Here is a 24,705-nt window from a genome sequence, read left to right on the forward strand (position 1 = left end):
CTGGTTGGGGTGAGGTGTGCCTCCCGGTCCTGTAGGTGTCCACATCTGTGTGTCCAGGTGTGTGTGCGTGTGTCACACTCTTGCTGAATACGCTCATTGCCAACAATATGGACGCCCAGGTGCTAGAAAGGTCAGGCAGTGTATTCCCCTGCCTCTGGACTAAAAATATATCTATCTCTCCATGCATGCTTCCATCCAGAGAGGAATCTGGGCGGTTTTTAAAGACCTCCCAAGGAGTGACCACTGTGCCTGTGTGCACTCAAATCCACTTGTCATCCGCCTTATACACACGGTGTTTCTGGGCCACCAGAGGTGTGTGCGTCCAGAAAGGGTGCATATAACACAGAGGGGCCGTTTCAGGTGACAGCCTTTCTTCCTGGACTTCACACGAAGAGGCAGGCAAAGGCAAGGCAGGTGAGGGACGTGGGTGGGCTGGGGGGCAGGGAGCCTAGTTGGAGGCCTCACATGAGCACAGCCCCCGCACTGAGCATGCTCCCCCATACACGTGTGCCGCGCGTGCACCCAACCCCCAATCCCTGCAGCAGCAAAAGGCCCGGGCACTCTGCTTGTGGGGAGAGGGCAGAGGTCCCCAGGGCCAGACCTGGGGGCCAGGTCAGTGGTGACAATTGAGGAGGGATTATCGAAGTCAGAGACTCCTGCTCGGTAACAGATGGGGGCAGTCCTTTGGCAGGGGTGCTCAAGTTGGTCGATTTATCCCAGCGGTGCCAGAGCGGCAGTGACTTGTGGGTGGGCAGGCTCCTTCCCTAGGGGAGACAAGTAATTCTCATGAGTCACACCACCCGAAATACATGCAAAGCTGCCTCCATCGCCTTTTGCTGCGGCCCGGATTGACAAGTTTGTTTGAAATCGCGATCCATGGGCTTTATTTATAATTGCACCTTAAAAAAATCTTGCAGGCCTCCCCTCCCCAGACAGCCAGCCGCTCAGCTGGTGGGGCTTTTGCAAGCAACGATACCTAGCTGCTATGTAGGGAGGAATACTACCTGCCGCCCCGAGCTGCTCTCTCACCAAAGAATCCATGGGCTTTGGTGGCCCCAGTGGGAAGGGGGTAAGGGGCGGGGGGAGTGAGACGGAAGGAGTGGCCAGGCAGCCGGTGCCGGGCGCTCAGTCGACGAGCGGTGGCCTCCCGTTCACCCCCGGTGGACCCCCAGCCATGGAATTTCATTTATTAAATGTCGAGGAGGCTGCTGGCAGCCCTGCCGCTTGGCTGTCTTTGTTTCTCCGCTGTGTGGGCGCGTCTCGAGCACGTGGCAGCTGAGCGCGCAGGCGAAGCGCAAGCGACCTGGGTTTAGTGTCTACCGCCGCCTGGCAAAGAAAGAACCCGGCCGCCCAGGGGACAGCTCCCCACAATCGACAGCTCCCCACAACTCCCCCTGCCCTCGGACTCCTGGGCTTTGCTGGGGAAGGATGACTCACTCTGCTTACCAACCCCCCGCAGCCCCACTCCCCATCTCCTGGTTGGCTCGGAGGCTACCTGGGAGTGGCCCCGGCGCGGACACACCGTCCAAACTTTGTTTCCCCCAGCCCCGTCACAGCCAAACTTCTGGGCCTGGGACTGGAGATAAAAGGGTTTCTGGATTCCCCCATGGAGATGTCACCACCCCAGGAAGCAGGACTGCTACAGTGGAATCACATACAAGGTTCGAAAGACAATTTAATAAGGAAACGCACTGGCATGCTCCCGGCCACTCCTAGATGCCCCTCCCCCGCGACAGCCCCCCTCCCCTACACCAGTTGCAGCCACGACACTCTGCTGACCCCTGGTGGTGCAGGCGGGCAGCGGTCCCGGGCCGCCAGAGAAGCCAGCTGGCTCCTCCCAGGCGGGAGAAACGGGCGAGGCAGCCCGCTCCTCCCTCATCTCTTCCCGCCGGGGCCTGGCACCGCAGGGTGTGGAGGAGGAAGGAGAGAAGACCACACAAAGAAACCTGAGAGAGTTTGCAAGCTTTTGCTGGCACTTCCCACACAAATACTTCTTGGATTGTTGTTTTAAGTAGGGCCGGTGTGGAATCCCTTATTCCTGCCTTGTTTTGAGGTGGGCTCAAGAAGGCACCATGCCTGGTCCCGCCACCTGTCTCGGCCCGCCTGGTTTGGGGAGGGAGGCGCTGTTTCCAGGGCAGTCATTATCCTTAGCTCAACCCAGGAGGTAGTATCTAGAGTCTCATTTTGAAGGGGAGTGGACCGAGAAAGTCGGAAAAATTAAGCAGTTTGCTTTTTTAAGGTCAGGCAGTTGGAGGTATTCGAACTCTGGTCTCTCTGACATCACAGTCCCCTCCCTCCAGGGACTGGTCCAAGCCTCTTGGTCCTTCCAGGCCTTGCAATTGGCGCCGAGAGGCCAATTCAACTTGTACCACACCCTCTGCAGGGACCGTTCTGGAAGTACCTCTTCGCCCTGGGGTCATTCAGGAAGAAGACAATCTCTGGAATCAGTCACTTCCCTTCCTGAGGGACCAGCTGGGTGGAGGAGCGAAGCTGCCACCTGCTGCTTTCTCTGTCCAACTTCACTCTGGTTCTTGCTGGGGACAGTGTGTCTGCGGGGAAGGACCGTCTTTCCCGCCTTACTGGACATTCTGTTTCCAATGACATGTGTGGAAAGATGGAGTTTAATTTTCTAACAGGGCAAGGAAGACTCCTCAGAAATGTTCCAGGGGCCAGACCCCTGGCTGCGCCAATGACCCCTGGTACTGATGCCCCACATCTTTCTCAGGAGTTTCCCCTCATCAGTCACTGTCTTCTGGGAATCCGGATCCTTCTTCAAGGCCCCTGGGACCCAAGCTCAATTCTGAAGATTACAACTCCACCGTCTCCCAAACGCTCGAACTAGGCCCGTGCCCCTCCTTCCCCAGAAAAAGGCAAAATGCCAGCGGGGCAGGTGCACCCCAGCCCACCTGGCGTCAGGGCCCTGCCCGCGTCTGGGCCAGGCCTGACTCCCCGCCCATTCTCCCACGGGATCCGGGGACAGTGCGGACCCTCTCCGGCCACCTGCCACCCCCAGTTTCACGAGGCGGACTACAAGCCCCATGATGCCGCGGGGCTGAGCTGACAAGCTCTACCCGGGGCGCCCGGTCCCCTTCCTCTCTCCCCATCATCCCCGCATCCCTCGCCGGCCGCTCGGGCTGAGGGCCGGGCTATGCAGCTGCGGGGAGCAGGGGGCTGCGGGCGCGCGTCCCTGCGGCGGCGTCCCCGGGGCCCGCGCCCCGTGCGCCCCCGCGCCCGCTGCGGGCGCCTGCTCCCTCCGTCGAGCCGCGTCTTTGTGTGCGGGGGTGTGGGAGGCGAGCGCGAGTCCGCGCCGCGCTGCCGAGTGCCCGCTCCCTCCCAGGGCGGGTGGGGGCCTCTCCGCGCCACCCGCCGCCGCCGCCGCCGCCTCGCGAGGACGCCCGTCGCCCGCGCCGCCCGCACCGCGCCGGGCGCGCCGCCCCCGCCCGCCGCCGCTCGCACATGCCCGAGCCGCAGCCCCGCGAGCAAGCAGCGCCGGCCCCCCGCCCCGCGGCCCCGGGCCCCGGCTCCGGCGCCGTCCCTCCTCCCCGGCCGGGCGCCGCGGCCCCGGCATGAGGAGCGGGCGATGATCCCCGCCAACGCCTCCGCCAGGAAGGGGCCCGAGGGCAAATACCCGCTGCACTACCTCGTGTGGTACAACCGCCACCGCGAGCTGGAGAAGGAGGTCCGCGCCGGCCAGGTAGGAGCGCCGTCGGGTCGCCGCGGGGACCCCACGACCAGGCACGCCCGTCCGGCCAGGGGAGGGGGTGCGGCGCGGGCTGTCCCGCCTCCCCGGCGAGTTTGCGGCGCGTCTTTGTTTGCGGCCGCGGCTTTTGTGCTTGTTGACCGGGAAAGGGTGATGGGAGCGGGCCCTGCCCACTCCCCTCTGGCCTGGACGGGCGGGACCACACGTGTTTCGGACCCTCCTGGATGGGGGTAGGGGCCACTGTGCCCCTCCTCCGCCGGGGCAGTGAGGGCTGCAGGGAGGGGCTGCGGGCTGGGTCGGTGTTCCATGTGGTGGGAGAGTCCGCCCCAGCCAGTGGAGCAGCGACACCTCCCGAATGAGGGTGCGGAGGTGGGAAAGGCTTGCGTGGGGAGGGGGCCATAGGTCAAGGATGGGGAAGAGGCTGTGTCACATTCCCAGGCATCCCAGCCCCACCCAGCGCCCTCTCCCCAACGGTGAGCGCTTTCTCTTTTAGCTCTCAAACTGAGCAGATCCTTGGATCCCTCAGACCCCAGCCCCAGCTCAGGAACGGGGGGTGGAGAAAGACCCTCTTGGGAGGCCCCAAGGGCCTTGTCCAGGTGCTGAAAAGCGCTCTCCTGCCCTCTGGTGCTGGGGCCTGGCTTCTAGGCGCAGAGGAAGCTGGGGGGCCCTGGCTGCTGGAAGGACTTGAGGTTCTGCACACGAGGTGGGCTCCCTGGTTTCTGCTGGTCAGTAAGACCACGTGGGTCACCAGCTTTGGGCTGGGCAGTGGTCTCCAAGAAAACGGAAAAGGGGGATGTCTTCTGGCCATGCTTCAGGACAAAGGCAGGCACAGGTCACAGATTGCCACTTCTGCCCTTGGCACCCAGGCCACAGGTAGGCACTCATGGCAGAGATGCCACCCCTCCAGGGTGGGCAGCAGGAGCCAGAGCTGGGCTCAGGCCCCATGGGTTGCTGCAGGTTGAGAACCCCAGTTTCAGTCTGGGTCTGAGACCCTGGGACCATGGGCTGGGGGTGGTTAGCGCAGTTGCCCGCTGTGGGAATTTACCTTCTGAGGGCCACTTCTTGAGTCAGGAGAAGTTCAGTCTGAGGAGCTGTACAATCGCCAAGGGAAGCATGGAGGTGGAGGGCAGGCCATCAGACTGAGCAGGCTGGGGATCAGGATGTGTCTCTGAAGTCCCACGCTAAACCAGCTCCGAGGCCTGTACGGCATCCAGCTCTGCATGGCAGTCCCTGTAAATATCCAAGTGACCTGTGCCTGCAAGCCTCTGGGCGGGTCTGGGTGACCACTTCCTGTTACCTGTGCTTACGCCAGCACTCTCCAAGTTTCTCTTTGGACTGAACTCCTCAGACTCTGTCTCTGTTTATTTATCATAAAGGCAGTGCTCTGCAGCCATGAGAGGCCTGTTAAAGAGAGTGGGTTACAGTGCCCCGGGGAAACAGATGAACAAACAGGGCACCAGCCCCTGCCCTCAAGGAGTCTCTGTTCTGGTGAAGCAAGTATGAACAGGGAATTCCAGGTGATGTGCAGAGTGCTAAGACAAGGCCAGCCACCCTCTGCTGGCTCTTCTCTGCTTTCCTTTTCTGAAAGCAAAAGAAGACAAGCCTCTTGTGGGAAGAACTTCCCAGGGGTCCAGGGATCACTAGGCAAAATGCTGAATCTCCAGAATGCCTCAGTCCCACTCCCTTGCCTGAGGGTAGGTGGTCCTTTCACTGCAGAGACTGGAGAGAGGCAGAATGCCCTGGTTGAAAAGACTTCTCCAGCAGGCCTCTCTGCTGATAGTCCTGAAGTGGGTGGCCATCTTGCTGGGGTGGGGGGCACTGGAGCCACTGCAGGTAGAGGTGTTGGGGGCTGCTCATGTGTTTCTCTCTCCCACCGCTCTGGCTGCCTCAGAAACAAGGTCCCAGGTTCACCCCTACCCCTGCCCCAGTGAGTTAATGTCTCCTTGAAATGGACACTGCCTGCCCTGGATGCAGGCCAGGGGGAATATAGGGCACTGGTGGAGGTTAACCCTTGTTCAACCACAGAGGAGCCAGGCCAGTCCTCTCCTTCCCTCGGGCATGCCAAAAAGGGGAATGCCACTCCGTGTGGGTGGGAGAGTTCCCTGGTTGTCTCCCCCTTCGAGGACTGGCCCAGAGTGAGGCTTGTATCCAGATGTACGCTGCCTACTCCCCAGGGCACCAGGCTCTGTTTTCTGCAGGGGGACCTGGGGACAGCCACCTAACATCATGATAAAAGCACTGTGGAACCCTGGCATCCCAGCCGGGGTCCCTGGCCTCTCGTCCCCCTGGTACCAGCCGCCACGGAAACAGCTCGGCTTTCCTCAAGCACTCAGGAGCTGGGTTTCCCTGGTCTTGGCTTGGCATAGCTGCCTCTTCTTCACTCCAAGAAAGCCCCGCAGAGGCCCTCTGTGGGCAGGCTTGGCAGTGCAGCTGGCTGAGGAGGGGGTCAGCATGGCCACCTTCAGAGGAGGTTAATGGGCTTTACTCAGGCCCTAATTGTTCTGCTGGAGGCTGGAAGCAGGGAGTGGTAGGCAGAGAGGAGGTGCCTGGTGAAGGGAAGGGGCACGCAGCAGTGCTGTGATGCCGGCGCGGTGCCCTGCTTGCCGCCATGCGTGTTCCCTGCCAGGTCAAGGGGGACAGGGTTGTAGGCCAGGGAATGTGCCAGTTCCCCCTTGCCTGGCATGGCCAGCTGGGCATGGCCCTGGTTCTGGAGTCACGAGATCTGGAGTCCCTGGGGTGGGAGCAGGGGGAAGGGTTAGCCTGTGCAGCTCCCGTGGGAGGGACATGTGTAGGCTGGGCTTGGGGAGCAGGATTCTGCCCCTGGCAACCAGAACCCTGAAGTGGGCAGACTGTGGTCCCAGAGAAACATTTTCCTTCTCCCTGGGGCGTTCTCCACCATGGGCTTGCTTCCTGCTTTCCCTGTTCACTCTTCTGACCTAGAGGCAGGGGAGATGGGTTGTGGGGCCCGGGATGGGCGGGGAGCACCTCAGACCCCTCCCTTTGCCTACAGTGGGCAGTCCTGGATATGGGGCATCACCACAGTTGGTAAGCTAGGAAGCTCAGGAGAGGGAGCCGCAAACCCCAGAAACCAAAAATCAATGTGTTCTGGGATGAGGGGTAGGGGCTGCACGGGCAGGATGGGAGGGGCGACATGGAGGGAGAAGTCCAGGGTGCAGCCCCCACAGCCCATGGCCTCCTACGCAGCTTGAGGACACATCCTGCCTGCCTCCCCTTGAATGAGCTCAGGCAGACCTGCCCCGCCCCCCGCGTTGGGCAAGAGAGGTCAAGTAACGACCACACCAGACTCCTGCTTTCCTCCCGGTGGGCTGGGGAAGGGGCTAAGCAGGCATGGCCTTGAGCACAGGCTCTGCGTCCCTCACCTTCCTTGCAAGCACCATGTTTAGTCCATACATTAGGTGTATGCTTTTCATACTTCCCTTAACCAAAGGATTCTGCTCATGCTAAAGGAGTTTGGAAAGTACCCTGCTAGTGCACGTAGGTGTGAGGGGTGTTCCTGTGCAAATATGCTGGCAGCGCACACACTCGTTACACAGGAGTGGACTCCTGCAGGGCCAGAAGGCAGCTGGGCACGCGTGTGCTTGTACACTTAAGGGCACACGTGAGTACCTATGAGCGAATGGGTGTGTATTTGTATGGTACCTGTGTGTACTAGCGTGTGGTATGTGTGCCTGAGTGGAGGCCGGGGGGCTTTCTGCCCAGGGAGCCCCAGCTACGAAACTCCAAAGACCCCAGGTTTTGACACCAGCTGAGGCCTGCTGGGATAAGGAATCTCCATTCTCTTGGTGGGGAGGGCTGGGTGTTGGGTTTCATGGGAAACCTTTTCATTCCAGCAATTAAATAGCTAGAGGCCTCTGCTGAGGAGAAGCTGGAGGCCTCTGCTGAGGAGATTAATGAATTCTCCTACCTGGGTCCAGGGCAAGGTGCCACTTGCACTGCAGGTGGCACTCTGGGCTTGTGGGGAGAGCTGCTCTGGGGCTTGGCTGAGTGCCTGGGGTTCTGCATGGGGTGCATGGGGTGCTGAGCCATCCAGGCCTCCCTGGGGAGGCGCGCTGGGGAGCACTCCTGAGGTGTGGGGTGGGGAGGGGCACCATGCCTGCAAGGGAGTGCCATCCTGTCTCTGGGGCCTGGAGCTGAGGCACCTGAGTGGGAGGGAGGCAGCATCTGGAGCCCTGAGGCGAGGCAGGGGCCCTGCCAGCTCCCTAGGGCCTTATTAGCTGCAGTGGCTGCGGCATGTGGGGCAGGGCTGGGAGGCCTGGATGGCTCAGCACAGCGCCATCGGGAGGCTCCGGACTTCCCCAATCAGCTTGGGTCCTGTGGCCCTCTCCCACTCCCTCTGCAGGGCTCAAGACCCCACCCAGGTTGCAAGCCCGGGGGTCTAGCCCAACCAAGACAGGACAAGAGTAAACAGTGCTCCCCTTCTCTGTGGGGGGCCACAGCTCAGAGGCCAACAGGGGCCAGGCCCACTGGTTTTTTTGAGGCTTCCAGTATATTGAAAAATGAAGAAATGTCAGAACAAGGCTATAAAAATTATATAAATAATCTTAAATTATTTAAAATGTTTCATTTTTGACAAAGGAGTTCACGGTCATGCTTTAAAATATTTAACTGTTGATAGAAGATGCGTAATGAAAAGCGGTGCTCCTTGCTCCGCCTCTCCCACCTCCCCAGAGGTGACCACTTCAAACACTCCTGTCCTTTACCTCCCTAATTATAAACAATATAGTTCCCTCCCCTCCCCTCCCCTCCTTTCGCCTCCCCTCCCCTCCCTTCCTCCCTCCCTTCTCTCTCTCTTTCTCTCTCTTTCTTTCTTCTTCTTTTTTCTTTTTTAATAAGACAGGTTCTCACTCTGTCACCCAGGCTGGAGTGCAGTAGTGTGATCATGGCTCAGTGCAGCTGCTGCCTCCCAGGCTCAGGTGATCCTCCCATCTCAGCCTCCCAAGGAGCTAGGACTACAGGTGTCACCATGCCAGGCTAATTTTTGTATTTTTTTGTAGAGATGGGGTCTTGCCGTGTTGCTCAGGCTGGTCTCGAACTCCTGAGCTCAAGTGATCTACCTACCTAGGCCTTCCAAAGTGCTGGGATTACAGACCTGAGCCCCCCGTGCATAAACAATATACTTCTGCAATGATTTCTTGGTTAATTACCTTCCCCTCCTCGTGCCCCCTCAGCCTAGTACTCTATGCATTTGTCTAGCAAATATTTATGTGCCAAGTGCTGCCTGGGGAGTGGGGAACCAGCAGTGAACAAAGCAGACAGGGACCTGGCTGATGGGGCTTTGTTCGAGGTGCAGGAGGTGCTAAACAGGCACACTTGGTTGGGCAGTGGATAGAGCCATAGCAGCTGTCACCTCAGATGGGCTATCAGGGTGGGCTTTTCTAAGGAGGTGACATTTGAGCAGCAGCCTGAGTGAAGGGACAGAGAAAGCCTTGGGGCTCTCTGGAGGACCCTGGAGAATGTTCCAGGGAAGGTCGTTGGCGAAGGGTGGAGCAAATGAGTGCAAAGAGAAGTCTGGGGCCATTGGATTCCCTGCTAACTATGATGGGAAGCCACTGGAAGATTTTGAACTAAAGAGTGTCAGGACCTGAGTAACACTTCACAGGATGACTTTAGCTGCCATAGGTGAGGTGGACAATAGAGCTTGGGAACAAGGGGAGCAGCCAAAAGACAGTGAGGGGCTGCCAGTGAGAGATGGGGTGGCTACAGCCGCAAGGTGGTGGAAACTGGGAGGCTTCTAGGTCTGTTTCGAAGGCAGAGCCTACAGGTTTTCCTGATGGGTTAGATGTGGAGGGTGCGGGAAAAAGAGGAGATAAAGACAGTTTCAAAGTTGGTTTTTTTTTTTTTTTTTCCACCTGAAAATGAAGTAAATTCAGGTGATGTTTACTGTTTACGGGGCAGGTGCAGCTGTCCAGGAATGCAGAAAACAAGGAAAAGTTAAGAAAGTCACTTCCAGAATGAAGGCAAGAGAAAGGGCAGGAGACATCATGGAAAGCCAGGCTGTCCCATTTTGTTTCATGGATTCAATGATCTTTTTATATTTTCCTGAGGATGTAAATTACTGTTTTCCCCCGAAGAGTTTTCTTTTATTCCCTGCATCGAGAGAATTTCCTCTGGGTTCTTAGCATCTAATTTGTATGTTTTGGTTTGTTTCACATGGGAAGCTTTCATCAAGTGTCCAGTTTCTCCTGGCTGTTGGATCATATTTAAGAACGGGGCTGTGGAGTTCAGGGATGTGTGGGTGCTACTGTAAGGTGATCAGGTGGCAGGCTGGCCTGTTCATTGTAGGGTCACCAGATGTCTGTATTCTGAGGTCTTTGGGACAACTTCTTGCTTGGGTGGATAGGGTGGTGGTGGTGTGACCTGGCTGCCAGTAGTTCAGGACCCAGGCAGGGAAGGGGCTGCGGTTTCACGGGTCACTGGCTTTCAGCACCATACCTCATCCTCTGCTGTGACCAATACCCCTGAGTCCAGAGCATCTCATGCCCAATTTCTGCAGAGAATAAACCCCTGGTGTCCTGTGGTGAGGAAGGGGTTAATGAGGCTGGGAAGGGAACGAGGGGGCTCTGAATTGTAACCAGCCTCCCTGCACTCAGCTCTAGCCTCACCTCCACTTCTGCCTTCCCCACTGCCTGCGGGTCCTACCTACACCTTTCAGGGGGGCCTGGGGGGTCATCTGGCTTGCTCTTTACACGGACGTTTCCCTCTGTGGCTGCTTTAGTTTCGGCTTCCTCTGCTCCCCTAAGTCAGTTGGTGAGGCCCTAGCCACTTTCCATGTTCTTAAGTGTGTTGAAGTTTCCCATCTGCTGACATCTCTTTATTCTTGTGGGTTTTAAATATTTTATTGACTTTTTTTTGTTTTGAGACAGGGTCTGGCTTTGTTGCCTAGGCTGGAGTGCAGTGGCGTGATCTCTGCTCACTGCAACCTTCGGCTCCCCGGCTCGAGGGATCCTCCCACCTCAGCCTCCCAGTAGCTGGGACTAGAGGCATGCACCACCACGCCTGGCTAATTTTAGCATTTTTTTGTAGAACGGAGTTTCACCACATTGCCCACGCTGGTTTCAAACTCCTGGGCTCAAGTGATCTGCCCACTTCGGCCTCCCAAAGATTACAGCATGAGCCGCTGTGCCCAGCCTGACATTTTTTTTTTTTTTTTTTTTGAGACAGAGTCTCTCTCTGTCGCCCTGTCTGGAGTGCAGTGGTGCGATCTCTGCTCACTGCAACCTCCACCTCCCAGGTTCAAGCAATCCATGTGCCTCAGTATCCCTAGTAGCTGGGATTACAGGAATCCCCCACCACACCCAGCTAATTTTTGCATTTTTAGTAGAGATGGGGTTTCACCCTGTTGGCCAGGCTGGTATCAAACTCCTGACCTCTGCTGACCTGATCGCCTCGGCCTCCCAAAGTGCTGGGATTACAGGCGTGAGCCACTGTGCCTGTCTCCTGACATTCTTATACATTTAACATTTTTTGGCACTCTTCAATCCTTTGTACAGATTCAGGTTTCCATCTGGGATCATTTTCTTTCCACCTGAAGAACTCCCTTTAACATTTCCTGCACATCTGGCAATACATTCTTTTAGTATTTGTTTGTCTGCCAACATATTTATTTCTTCTTCAGTTTTCAAGAATATTTTCACTGGGTATAGAATTCTAGGTCAATACCAGTCAGACTGGATTAGAGGGAAAAAAAAATTCTAGGTTGAAAGTTTTTGTTTTTGTTCTTTCCCCCAGCACTTCAAAGATTTCATTATATTGTTTCTTGGCTTGCATAGTTTCTGATATGAAGAATGTAATATTTCCTGTATTTGTTCTTCCATACATAATAGACCTCATTTCTTTGAATGCTTTTAGGATTTTCTTTTTACCACTAGTTTTCAGCATTTGATTATGATGGACCTTGGTGTAGTTTACCTCGTGTTTGTCTTACTTGGGGTTCATTGAGTTTCTTGGTTCTGTGGCTTTATCTTGGTATTAGTTTCCACAACAAGTTACTACAAACTAGGTGAGTTAAAACAACAAATATTTGGCCAGGTGAAGTGGCTCACATCTGTAATCCCAGCACTTTGGGAGGCCGAGGCGGGCGGCTCATGAGGTCAGGAGATCGAGACCATCCTGGCTAACACGGTGAAACCCCGTCTCTACTAAAAATACAAAAAATTAGCCAGGCGTGGTGGCGGGTGCCTGTAGTCCCAGCTACTGGGGAGGCTGAGGCAGGAGAATGGTGTGAACCCAGGAGGCGGAGCTTGCAGTGAGCCGAGATCACGCCACTGCACTCCAGCCTGGGTGACAGAGTGAGACTCCATCTAAAAAAAATAAATAAATTCTCTCACAGTTCGGGAGACGTAAGTACAAATTTGAGATGTTGGCAGGGTGGCAGTCCCTCCAAAGGCTCTAGGGAAGAGTCCTGCCTTGTCTCTTTCAGATTCTGGTGACTAGGCCACAACCCTCTTGGCTTGTGGCTGCAGAACTCTAGTCTCTGCCTCCATCTTCACATGGCCTTCTCACCTCTCTGAGTGTTTTAGAAAGACACTTGTCATTGGATTTAGGGCCCCCTGGGTGATCCAGGATTATCTCGTCTTGAGATCCTTAATTATGTCTGCAAAGACCCTTTTTTCATATAAGGTCCCATTCATAGGCTCTGAGGGTCAGAATGTGATGTGGACATGTCTTAGGAGGGGCACCATTCTTCAACCCACCGTAGTAGTTTTTATCACATTTAGAAAAATTTTGGACATTCTTTCTTTCTTTTTTGTTTTATTTATTTATTTATTTATTTATTTATTTATTTATTTATTTTGAGATGGAGTCTCCCTCTGTCACCCAAGCTGGAGTGCAGTGGCACGATCTCGGCTCATTGCAACCTCCCCTTCCCAGGTTCAAGCGATTCTCCTGCCTCAGCCTCCAAGTAGCTGGGACTACAGGTGCCTACCATTACGCCTGGCTAATTTTTGTATTTTCAGTAGAAACGGGGTTTCACCATATTGGCCAGGCTGGTGTTGAAGTGACCTTGTGATCCATCCACCTTGGCCTCCCAAAGTGCTGGGATTACAGGCATGAGCCACCATACCAGGTCTGTTTCTCTAAATTTGTCTTATTTGTCCTACTTCTTTATTCCATCCTTTGGGATTCCAATACATATATGTTAGAGTGCTTGATAATGTCTTACAGATTATGAGGCTCCATAGAGACAGGGTCTTGCTCTATTGCCCAGGCTGGAATGCAGTGGTGAGATCATAGCTCACTGCAGCCTCAAACTCCTGGTCTCAAGGGATCCTCCTGCCGCAGCCCCAGAGGAGCTGGGACTACAGCTGCTTGCCACCATGCTCAGCTAATTTAAAAGTGGGGTTTTTTTTTCTGTAGAGACAGGGTCTCGCTATATTGCCCAGGCTGGTCTTAAACTCCTGAACTCAAGCCAACCTCCCGCCTTGGCCTCCAAAAGTGCTGGGACTATAGAAGCCCAGGCAACTTTATTTTTCAGTACTATTTTTCTTTCTCCTCTGTGCTTCAGTTTGGAAAGTTCTATTGCTGTCTTCAAATTCACTGATTTTTTTTTTTTTTTTTTTTGAGACGGAGTCTCGCTCTGTCGCCCAGGCTGGAGTGCAGTGGCGCGATCTCGGCTCACTGCAAGCTCCGCCTTCCGGGTTCACGCCATTCTCCTGGCTCAGCCTCCGGAGTAGCTGGGACTACAGGCGCCCACAACCGCGCCCGGCTAAGTTTTTGTATTTTTAGTAGAGACGGGGTTTCACCGTGGTCTCGATCTCCTGACCTTGTGATCCGCCCGCCTCGGCCTCCCAAAGTGCTGGGATTACAGGCGTGAGCCACCGCGCCCGGCCAAATTCACTGATTTTTAAAATTGTGCAGTATCTAATCTGCTGTTATTTTCATTCAGTGAATTTTTCATTTCAGTTACTGTACTTGTCATCTTTAGATGGTCCACTGGCTTTTTTTTTATACCTCTCATTCCTCTCCTCATGAACATCTTTTTCATGTTTTTCTTTAAACTCTTGAGTATATTGAGCCGTCTATCATCTTTATCACTTCTGGGTCTTGTTTCTATGAAATTATTTTTCTCCTGATTATAGATTATATTTTCTTCTTCTTTTTTTTTTTTTTTTTTGGAGATGGAGTCTCGCTCCGTCACCCAGGCTGGAGAGCAGCGGCGCCATCTTGGCTCACTGCAAGCTTCACCTCCCAGGTTCACGCCATTCTCCTGCCTCAGCCTCCCGAGTAGCTGGGACTACAGGTGCCCACCACCACGCCCAGCTAATTTTTTGTATTTTTAGTAGAGACGGTGTTTTACCGTGTTAGCCAGGATGGTCTCGATCTCCTGACCTCATGATCCGCCTGCCTTGCCTGAAGTGCTGGGATTACAGGCATGAGCCACTGTGCCTGGCTGTGTCTAGTAATTTTTAACTGAATGTTGGACATTGTAAATATGATGTTAAGCATCTGGATTTGTTATTGTCCTTTAAAGAGTGTTGGGCTTTGTTCAGGCAGACTAGGTAAATTACTTGCAAATCAGCTTGACCTTTTTGAGGCTTTTTTTTTTTTTTTTTTTTTTTTGAGACAGAGTCTTCCTCTGTCACCTAGGCTTGAGTGCAGTGGCCCAATCTCAGCTCATTGCAGCCTCAACCTCCTGGGCTTAAGGGATCCTCCTGCCTCAGTCACTGAGTAGCTGAGGCTACTGGCACATGCTACCACACCTGGCTAATTTTTTGTATTTTTTGTAGACACGGGGTTTTGCTGTGTTGCCCAGGTTGGTCTTGAACTCCTAGGCTCAAGTGATCTGCCTGCCTCAGCCTCCCAAAGTGCTGGGATTAGAGGCTTGAGCCACCATGCCTGGCCTTCGATGCTAATTTTTCTTTTCTTTTTCTTTTTCTTTTTTTTTTTTTTTGAGATGAAATCTTGCTCTGTCACCAAGGCCAGAGTACAGTGGTGCAATCTCAGCTCACTGCAACCTCCGCCTCCTGGGTTCAAGTGATTCTCGTGCCTCAGCCTCCTGAGTAGCTGGGATTACAGGCGCCCATCACCACACCTGGCTAATTTTTTGTATTTTTAGTAGAGATGGGGTTTCGCCATTTGGGCCAGGCTGGTCTTGAACTCCTGACCCCAGGTGAGCTGCCCGCCTCCGCCTCCCAAAGTGCTGGGATTACAGGCATGAGCCACTGCACCCAGCCTGAGGCTAATTTTTAACTTGTTAGGGTGGGTCTAGGTGAGCCTATTCTCTAGGGATAGTTTAGCTCTACTACTAAGGCATAACCCTTCTGGGGTCTGATTAAATATACTTCTGCATTCTAGGCGGCTGGAGCTTGATTATCTCCCTGCCATTGGTGAGCTCTGAGAATTTACCATTTTATTGCTCCTTTTTGCATGGTATTACTGCGTTTCACTATACATATGTGTAGTTTAGTATCCAGCAAAACTCGAAGAGACCCCTGTGCGGATTTCTGGAATTTTTTGAGTAGTTTACTCCTTTCCAGAACTGTGCTCTGCTGCAACTTTTAGTACTCTGGCTTCCCTGAACTCCTGTCTCCATCTTCTCAACCCAGGAAGAGCACCATGCTCTGCTCGGGCTTCCCCTCCTTGAATTACAGTCTGGAATGTTCCTCCAGGCAGAAATCCAGGGATGTTACAGAGCTCAGCTTTTTCATTTTCCTTATTTCAAGGATTACAGTTCTGGATTTCTAAAAACTGTTATTTCTCTTTACATATATTTTCTATATAGAGTGTGTGTGTGTGTGTGTGTGTGTGTGTGTGTGTGTGTGTATTTGAGACAGGGTCTCACTCTGTTACCCAGCCTGGAGTGCAGAGGTGTGATGATACCTCACTGCAGCCTCAACCTCCCAAGCTTAAGCGATCCTCCCACCGAGTAGCTCCGAGTAGCTGAAACTACAGGCACAGGCCATCATACCTGGCTAATTGATTTGTATTTTTTGTAGAGATGGGGTTTTGCCATGTTGCCCAGGCTGATCTCTAACTCCTGTGCTCAAGCAATCCTCCAACCTTTGCCTCCCAAAGTGCTGGGATTACAGGGGTGAGCCACTGTGTCCGGCCTTCATATATTTTGCAGCAATAATTTTCTCATTGTTTATGGTGGGAGAGTAATTTCATTTATTATGATAGAAGTTGAAGCCTTTTTATTGGCATTTTAATCAAGTTTTGAGGAGGAGAGGAGGGAGTTACATGCCTGTGGTCAGTATACTGTTCTTTTTTTTGGAGATGGAGTTATGCTCTTGTCGCCCAGGCTGGAGTGCAATGGCATGATCTCGGCTCACTGCAACCTCCGCCTCCCGGGTTCAAGCGATTCTCCTGCCTCAGCCTCCCGAGTAGCTGGGATTACAGGCACCATGCCTGGCTAATTTTGTATTTTTAGTAGAGATGGGGTATCTCCATGTTGGTCAGGTTGGTCTCGAACTCCCGACCTCAGGTGATCCGCCCGCCTCAGCCTCCCAAAGTGCTGGGATTATAGACGTGAGCCACCGCGTCTGGCCTGTCAGTTCACTGTTCTTAACTAGAAGTCCTAGACTCTTGAAATATACTTAAATACTTACGTTTAAGGCCGGGCGCGGTGGCTCATGCCTGTAATCTCAACACTTTGGGAGGCCAAGGTAGGCGAATCATTTGAGGTCAGGAGTTGGAGACCAGCCTTGGCAACATATCAAAACCCCATCTCTACTAAAAATACAAAAATTAACCTGGCATAGTGGCGCCCGCCTGTAATCCCAGCTACTAGGAAGGCTGAGGCATGAGAATCGCTTGAACCTGGGAGGTGGAAGTTGCAGTGAGCCAAGATCGCACCACTGTACTCTAGCCTGGGTGACACAGTGAGGCTCTGTCTCAAAAAACAAACAAACAAACAAACAAACAAAACTTATGTTTAACAAACATGCTTTCTAAGCCAGGTGCAGAAGCCTGTAATCCCAGCTGCTTGGGAGGCTGAAACACGAGGATTACTCAAGCCTAAGAGTTTGAGACCGGCCTGGGCGACATAGTGAGACCCTGTCTCAATTTAAAAAAAAAAAAAAAAAGAAGATTTTGTCTGGGCTCTGTGGCTCACACCTGTAATCCCAGCACTTTGGGAGCCCGAGTCAGGTGGATCACCTGAGGTCAGGAGTTCAAGACTAGCCTGGCCAACATGGTGAAAACCCATCTCTACTAAAAATACAAAATATTAGCCAGACATGGTGGCGAATGTCTGTAATCCCAGCTACTCGGGAGGTTGAAGCAGGAGAATCGCTTGAACCCAGGAGACAGAGGTTGCAGTAAGCGGAGATCGCGCCATTGTATTCCAGCCTTGCCAACAGAGTGAGACTCCATCTCAGAACACACACACACACACACACACACACACACACACACACACACACACAACAAAAACTATAGGATTTGTACAAATTTTAATGCATAGTGTCCCACATGCACATGACCTGGTTGTGAAATTGTATGAATACCGTGGACTTGTTATTTCATTCCTGTCTATTACTCTAACTGTTTGTTAAACCTCACTCGATAATGTCAGTGATCTAAATTGGTAGCCCTTCCTGAAGGTGGTTTGGGACCCCTAGGGTAGGTCTGGTCCCAGGTGAGCTCCTTGGCCAACAGCCTCTTTGCCACCCCACTTCAGTCCCAGGCTTATTCTTGGCAGGCAGGCCACTGGGCCTTGGAGGAGAGGACCCAACCAGGGGCCCTTGGTGGACAGGAAGGGAGGGAAGGCCCTCCCCCTTCCAGAGTTACTTTCTGTCCTGTCTTCTAAGCCCCTTTGCATCCACCTGACCCCAGCTCATAGTGTCTGTCTTTCCGTTGCCTTGTGAGGTTGGCGAGGCAGAGCAGCCCCAGCAGGGGGTGGGGGTTGCTGTCTGTTCCAGGGCTGTCGGGCTCCGGAGGGCTGTCTCCGAAGTGACTGGGGCTATATCTTCCACTCCCTCCTCCTCCAGGTGGACATCGAGCAGCTGGATCCCCGCGGCCGGACTCCCCTGCACCTGGCCACCACGCTGGGGCACCTTGAGTGTGCCCGTGTGCTCCTGGCGCACGGCGCAGACGTGGGCAGGGAGAATCGCAGCGGCTGGACAGGTGTGCAGCCCTGCTCACCCCAGCCCCACAGCCAGGGCCTCCCCATCATCATAGACCTATGGTTGGCTGAAGGATCCTGCCCTGTGACCTTGCCTCCCCCTCCCCCAGTGCTCCAGGAGGCTGTGAGTACGCGGGATCTGGAGCTGGTGCAGCTGGTGCTGCGGTACCGGGACTACCAGCGGGTGGTGAAGCGGCTGGCGGGCATCCCCGTGCTCCTGGAGAAGCTGCGCAAGGTGAGGCCCAGCCTCTCAGCCTCCATGGGAGCCCTTGAGCCCTTCTCCAGTGCAGACTTAGCCTCTCTCCCCTTCGTCCTCCAGGCCCAGGACTTCTACGTGGAGATGAAATGGGAGTTCACTAGCTGGGGTAAGCGGGCTGCAGCAGGTCGCTTCTGGGCTCTCTCGCACTTTAGGTCCTGCACTTGCTCCCTTGCCTGGAATGTGTTCTCATAGCTCTTCCAGTGGCTCCCTCCATCCCTTAGCTCAGCTCAGGGCCACCGCCTCAGCTAGGCCTTTCCAGATTGCCCCAGATACTGTCTTGATTCCATTATTATTCCCTTCACTGTGTCATGATTTGCTTACGGTATTCATGACCTGCCGTTCCTTGCTAGAAGGTAAGCTCTGAGAGGGCAGGAGTCCTGTCTTTTTCACCGTTGTATTCCCAGTGGCTGGAACACTCAGTAGGTGTTTCATAAATATTTGTTGAAAGAATGGATGAAAGAGTGAGTGAATGAATTAATAAATGGTGGACACTAGGGACTTAGTGGTGACAGAAACACGCCCGTCCCGACCTCAGGTTGCTCTTCTGCGTGAGTATGGTCAACATTGGCCAGGGAGGGGGTTTCGGAGGAGAGGCCGCTCTCTCATCAGTCCCCTCCCCCATTCCTGGCCACACGGATCCCAAACCCCATGCCCTGAGCTGGCCCAGGCTGGGTAGGCCAGACTAGTCAAAGCCACCTCCAACCTCCACTTCCACCAGTGCCCCTGGTGTCCAAGATCTGCCCTAGTGACACCTACAAAGTGTGGAAGAGCGGCCAGAACCTGAGGGTAGACACCACGCTCCTGGGCTTTGACCACATGACCTGGCAGCGAGGGAACCGCAGCTTTGTCTTCAGGGGCCAAGGTCAGGCAGGCAGGAGTGGGGCGGGGTGGGGACAATGGGAAGCAGCCCCAGGCCACCCCTGAACCCCCTGTGCTGTTCCGTGGCTGGCAGACACAAGCGCTGTGGTCATGGAAATTGACCACGACCGCCGGGTGGTGTACACAGAGACTCTGGCATTGGCTGGGCAGGACCGGGAGCTGCTACTGGCTGCTGCTCAGCCCACTGAGGAACAGGTGCTGAGCCGGCTCACCGCGCCTGTCGTCACCACGCAGCTTGACACCAAGAATATCTCCTTTGAGAGGTGGGTGGGCATGGCCTTGGTCAACCTTGAGCCAGCCCGGTGGGGTGCCTGCCTCAGCTGGACCACTCTGCTTCCCCAGGAACAAGACTGGCATTCTGGGCTGGCGCAGTGAAAAGACGGAGATGGTGAATGGGTATGAAGCTAAGGTGAGGCTGCAGCTCCCAGCTGCCAGCCCAGCTGCACTCTTGTCTGCAGCAAGCTGTGCAGGGGATTCTGGCCTCCCTTCCCCAGCCCTGGAGGTGCAGAAGCAATGCAGCGTGGTCAAGCACTTATATTTGGGTTCAAGGCACTGCTCTGGTATTTTATATGGATGTGTGGATGTATACACAGGGCATGTGCACATGCACACACACACTTAATCCTCACAACCCATTCTGGTAGGTGCTGTTCTATTAGTATTCCCATTTTATGCATGTTTATTGAGTCCTTTCCTTGGCATCCCATTTAGTCTTCACAACAATCCCAAGAAATAGGGATGATTGGTCCATTTTATGATGAGGAAATACAGGCTTAGAGTGGTTCTGTAACCTGTACAAGGTCACACAGCTGTTAAGTGGCAGAGCTGGGGTTCAGATCCTGGCTGGCCTGATCCTAGAGTCAGGCCTTTATCCCTAACAATCTTCCTGGCCAGGCGTGGTGGCTCACGCCTGTAATCCCAGCGCTTTGGGAGGTCAAGGTGAGTGGATCACCTGAGGTCAGGAGTTTGAGACCAGCCTGGCTAACATGGTGAAACCCCGTGTCTACTAAAAATACAAAAATTAGCCGGGTGTGGTGGCATGTGCCTGTAGTCCCAGCTACACGGGAGGCTGAGGCAGGAGAATCACTTGAACCTGGGAGGCGGAGGTTGCAGTGAGCTGAGATCGCACCACAGCACTCCAGCCTGGGCAACAGAGAGAGACTCCATCTAAAAAAAACAAAAAAACAAAAAAAAACCCCAAAAGGCTCTGCCTGTTACTCTGGGACCCCTATGTTGCCCATGACATGAAAGCAGGACCTAACAAATGCCCTGGGTTTTGTGTGTGGTATCTCCTCTGAAAGCCTCCCCTGCTTCTGTAGGCTGGGAAGGCCTCTGTGCTACCCCCACCAGTGCATGGACCATGCTGTTGTAACTCCATTTTATTGTCTCCTTATAGAGATTGTAAGTCTCAGGAGGGCAGGGATCATGTCTGGCTTGTTTACTGTATCACTGATGCCTACCTCAATGCCTGGCACAGAAAGGCTTCTCAAAAAATGTTTGTTGAATGAATAAGTGAATGAATGAATGAATGAATGAATGAATGAATGAAAAAATGACCTCATATATTTACTTATCCAAAAGCCTGGAGCAGAGTCTCTCCAGGACCCTTTGCTACAGGGAGTGATCCCAATGCCCTTGAGGGTAAGACACAGGGTAAGACCAGAACTGCCTATGAGCCCTTTCTTTATCTGTCCCCAGGTGTATGGAGCATCCAACGTGGAGCTCATCACCCGGACACGGACAGAGCATCTTTCAGAACAGCACAAGGGCAAGGTCAAAGGTAATGAGGCAGAGGTGGATGGGGAGAGGTATTGCAGGATTGCGGGAACCAGCTCCCACTTCAATGCTTCCATCAGTATTCCCACAGGCATCCTAGCAAGAGCCTGGATGCTTTATTCAGGCCAATAGATTTTAATTCAGGTGCCAAGCCCTAATGATGGATAGTGGCTTCCTAGAGTACTAAGAAGATTCTAAGGACTCATCTGGGTTCAGTGGAGAGGCATGCTGCAAGTGATTACTAATGTCAGTGTTGAATTTGGGAGGGGAGAGAAATGCCATGTATGCCATTTATTGGCCATTCTAGTCCAGTGGGACATATCCTAGTTAGAAAGTCAGGGGACCTTGCCATAGATTCTGTATGCCCACTGATGCCACACCTGATTCTGTGGGTACCAGATACTGTGTCCGAAGTGAAAAAGCATAATTTCTACCTCACAGGGGAACAACATGAAGTCATACCTATGAAAGTGCCTGAAGCAGAGCACACACACGCACATGCACACCCTACAATGCCTACTGGGGAAGGCGTTTTACTGTCCAGGGTCACCGAGCTGGAGAGGAGCACTTTTGGAAGTTGCTTCTGAGCCCTGGGCCTACTTTTTACTGTTTTAAGCTGTGCTCACAGAGGCCCTGGCCCCTGGCCCTTGGAGCCCTCAGTCCTCTTCAGGTGAAGGTGCCTGAGTATGTGGTTGGGTGAGCAGGCCCCACCCCAGGAAGCAGCCTCTTTCCTAGGTCTTGGGTGCTGTCACCTCTGATAAGGTGCCCAGGTGTGTGTGGAGCTACAGTGTCCTCTGAGATGCCACATTTCTTGTAGGCTGTAAGACGCCTTTGCAGTCCTTCCTGGGAATCGCTGAGCAGCACGGGGGCCCCCAAAATGGGGTGAGTGTGTGTAGGGGTACCCATAAGTGGAGGGGTGTGGATGTGGCTCAGGAGGCGGCTTGGGAGGCTTAGCATGGCCCATGTGGACCTCCTTTCCACAATGCCCAAGGCCATGTCCGTGCCACACTGGCAGAGGGGACAGCTCGGGGGCCCTGTGATGGCAAATGAGCTGGCCTGGCATCAGGAACTGAGGGGAGCTCCTGGGCCCCTCCCCATGTGGTACAGACCCTGATTACTCAGACTCTGAGCCAAGCCAACCCCACTGCCATCACTGCAGAAGAATACTTCAACCCCAACTTTGAGCTGGGCAACCGTGATATGGGCCGCCCCATGGAACTGACCACCAAGACACAGAAGTGAGGCCCCTGCCGGTGCTGGGAGGGTGGGGGGCTGGGGCTCCAGGAGATGCTGGGAGGCCATGGCTTCCTGCAGTGTCCCTCACCCCTTGGGATCTGGTGGGGGCAGGTTCAAGGCCAAGCTGTGGCTGTGTGAGGAGCATCCCCTGTCCCTGTGTGAGCAGGTGGCCCCCATCATTGATCTCATGGCCGTCAGCAATGCGCTTTTTGCCAAGCTCCGGGACTTCATCACCCTGCGCCTGCCTCCTGGCTTCCCGGTCAAGATTGGTAAGACTGCACCGCCATTTCTCCTGAGCCCGCGGCAGGCGGGCCAGGGTTTAGAGGAGGTTGGGGCGGGGCGGGGCTGAGGCTGAGGTGTGAGGGGTTGGGTGGTGGTGCCTGATGGTTTCCTCATCCTCAGAAATCCCCATCTTCCACATCCTCAACGCACGCATCACCTTCGGGAACCTCAACGGCTGTGACGAGCCGGTGCCATCGGTGCGAGGCAGCCCCAGCAGCGAGACGCCTTCCCCAGGCAGCGACTCCTCCAGCGTCAGCAGCTCCAGCTCCACGAGTGAGGCCCCCTCCCCGCGAGAACGCCTGCCCCTCGGCTCTCCCCGGGGTGGGTGGGAGGGGCGCGCCCGGCCGTGCCTGACCCAGCCCCCGCGCCCCCAGCCTCCTGCCGCGGCTGCGAGATCTCCCCGGCGTTGTTCGAGGCCCCGCGCGGCTACAGCGTGATGGGCGGCCAGCGGGAGGCGGCGACCCGGGACGACGATGACGACCTGCTGCAATTCGCCATCCAGCAGAGCCTGCTTGAGGCGGGCAGTGAGTATGACCAGGTGCGTCTCCGCAGGCGCGCGGGTCCACGGGACTGCGGCGCCGCCACGGCTAACGCCCATGCCTTCCCGCAGGTCACCATCTGGGAGGCGCTAACCAACAGCAAGCCTGGCACCCACCCCATGTCCTACGAGGGTCGCCGACAGGACAGGTCAGTGCCCGCTGGGCCGGAGAGAATCCTCCGGAGAGGATCCTGTCTCCCCTAAGCCAGGACACAGCCCGGAGAACCCGCGGGGCCCTCGGCAGGGACCCTTCTGGTATCGGGATGGCTTCTGCCACCACTCTTTCCTGGCTCCAAGGCGGCAGTCAGGGGGCAGGGATCGAGGCCTCACCGCGGCGTTCAGACTCTCCCCAGGCATTGACGGGGAGAACTTGGTAGGGGCTGGGCTCCCCCACGACCAGGTGGGGGCCAGGACGCCGTGGGACTGACGGCCTCCACTAGAGGGTGGTGGCCCTGGGCCGCCCCGGAGCCTCCACGCCGTGTCCTGGCCCGGGCCGGTGGGTGGGTGCGCCCGGGAGCCCGCGACATTCCTTCCCCACCCCCAGGAGCGCCCCGCCCACGCCGCAGCGCCAGCCTGCGCCCCCGGCGTCAGTGCCCAGCCCTCGGCCCAGCTCAGGGCCAGGTTCCAGCGGCCACGTGTTCCGGAGCTACGACGAGCAGCTGCGGCTGGCGATGGAGCTGTCGGCGCAGGAGCAGGAGGAGCGGCGGCGGCGCGCGCGCCAGGAGGAGGAGGAGCTGGAGCGCATCCTTAGGCTCTCACTGACCGAGCAGTAGCGCCCCCTGCCGGGACCCTCGCCTGCGCCATGCGCGCCACGCCCAGGGCCAGGAGCCAGACAAGCCTAGGCCTGCGCGCCTGCAGAGCGGCGGCTGGAGACTGGAGCCACTGCCTCGCCGGTGCAGCAGCGCAGCAGGCACGATTCGGGGAGGGATTCGGCATGGCCGCGGGGTACCTTCCCAGGCCAGGGCCCTGGAGGCAGCTGGCACGGCCTGGTTCCCCTGCTTTGCTGTATGCTGATTCCCCAACCCGCTCCCCTGGGCTCAGATCTGTCCTGGGGCGGAGCCAGGCGGTCCTGAGGCCGAGATGAATCCTTAGAGGAGCGCTGTCCCCATCCCTTGCTCCTTGTGGCCGGTCCGCATTTCTGTTCACTAATCCCACTCCAGGACACTGCCCCTGAAGCCTTTGCATCTCTGCTCTTCACTCCTGGGGGGCAGCTGAGCTCCTCGCGTGCTGTGTCGCTGCTTTGTCCCAGACACAAACCAGCACGTCTAGGGCCCAGCCCCTCCCCAACCCCGGCATTTCAGCGTCAAGTGCACTTACCGGGGTACCCGGCTCCCCCAGCCCCCACACCCGTCCTGGGTCTCAGGGTGGTTCCAGCTTCTCCTTGGGCAGCCAGAAGTTGGAGTCCCATCCCCCAAGGCACATTTTTTTTTTTTTTTTTTTTGGGTGATCAGGGAGTGTGTCCAAGGTAGCCCTCTGGCCTGGGCAAGCCCTGACTCCCTCATGGTGCCTCAGAGAGTGGGGAGCATATTGGGCTGGGTAAGCACTAGACCCTAGTAGACTGGACACAAAGGGCTCGCCCAGGGCCCTGGCACCACCCCCACCCCTTCCCACCAGCTGCTGCTAGCCTCTGTGGTTGTACATCCCACTTGCCCCCACACGGAGACTGACTCTAAAACCCTTCATCCAATGGTGCTAACACCCGGCTCTCCCCTGCCCCACCTCACCCACCCAGAGAAGCACAGACCCCGCTAGGGGCAGGGGCCCACCGCACACCCTTGTCCCGGGCCTGTCTGGGACTGGCCTTCCCGGCTCAGCCCCTGAGGCTCAGAGGGGACACAAAAAGGGATGGAAGAAAAGAACAAAGAGAAACTGTTCCTCTCACCCCCTTCCCTGATGCCAGGGGCACCAGACTGATTCTGAGGCACAAATAAAAGAGGCTTCAAACCGGA

General features: G+C 55.4%; 1 protein-coding gene across 2 annotated transcripts; it reads left to right on the plus strand.

Moving 5' to 3' along the window:
- The first annotated feature begins 3,091 nt into the window (after nt 1–3,091).
- Nucleotides 3,092–24,705, plus strand: LOC105476682 (ankyrin repeat domain 13B). 2 transcript variants are annotated; one of them, XM_011732827.3, is made up of 15 exons: nt 3,092–3,694; nt 17,653–17,788; nt 17,897–18,021; nt 18,106–18,151; nt 18,764–18,907; nt 18,998–19,187; nt 19,267–19,333; nt 20,623–20,704; nt 21,518–21,582; nt 21,808–21,938; nt 22,048–22,205; nt 22,339–22,491; nt 22,593–22,756; nt 22,829–22,905; nt 23,301–24,705. In XM_011732827.3, exons 1-15 carry the CDS (start codon nt 3,149–3,151, stop codon nt 23,527–23,529), a joined length of 2,313 nt encoding a protein of 770 aa, XP_011731129.2. In that variant the 5' UTR covers nt 3,092–3,148; the 3' UTR covers nt 23,530–24,705. The 2 variants fall into 2 exon arrangements, with proteins under 2 accessions (XP_011731129.2, XP_070938710.1); XM_071082609.1 differs by having other exon boundaries at nt 3,468–3,694; nt 22,015–22,205; nt 23,301–23,679.

The sequence above is a fragment of the Macaca nemestrina genome, chromosome 17 (assembly GCF_043159975.1).
Source record: "Macaca nemestrina isolate mMacNem1 chromosome 17, mMacNem.hap1, whole genome shotgun sequence".
NCBI lineage: Eukaryota > Metazoa > Chordata > Mammalia > Primates > Cercopithecidae > Macaca > Macaca nemestrina.

What these genes read in the sequence shown, in the direction of transcription:
- LOC105476682 (XM_011732827.3), top strand. Translation starts at nt 3,149, where the DNA reads ATGCAGCTGCGGGGAGCAGGGGGCTGCGGGCGCGCGTCCCTGCGGCGG. An exon ending in AGGAGGTCCGCGCCGGCCAG is followed by an intron (nt 3,695 to 17,652) that starts GTAGGAGCGCCG and finishes CTCCTCCTCCAG; the next exon opens with GTGGACATCGAGCAGCTGGA. An exon ending in CTGACCACCAAGACACAGAA is followed by an intron (nt 21,939 to 22,047) that starts GTGAGGCCCCTG and finishes TGGTGGGGGCAG; the next exon opens with GTTCAAGGCCAAGCTGTGGC.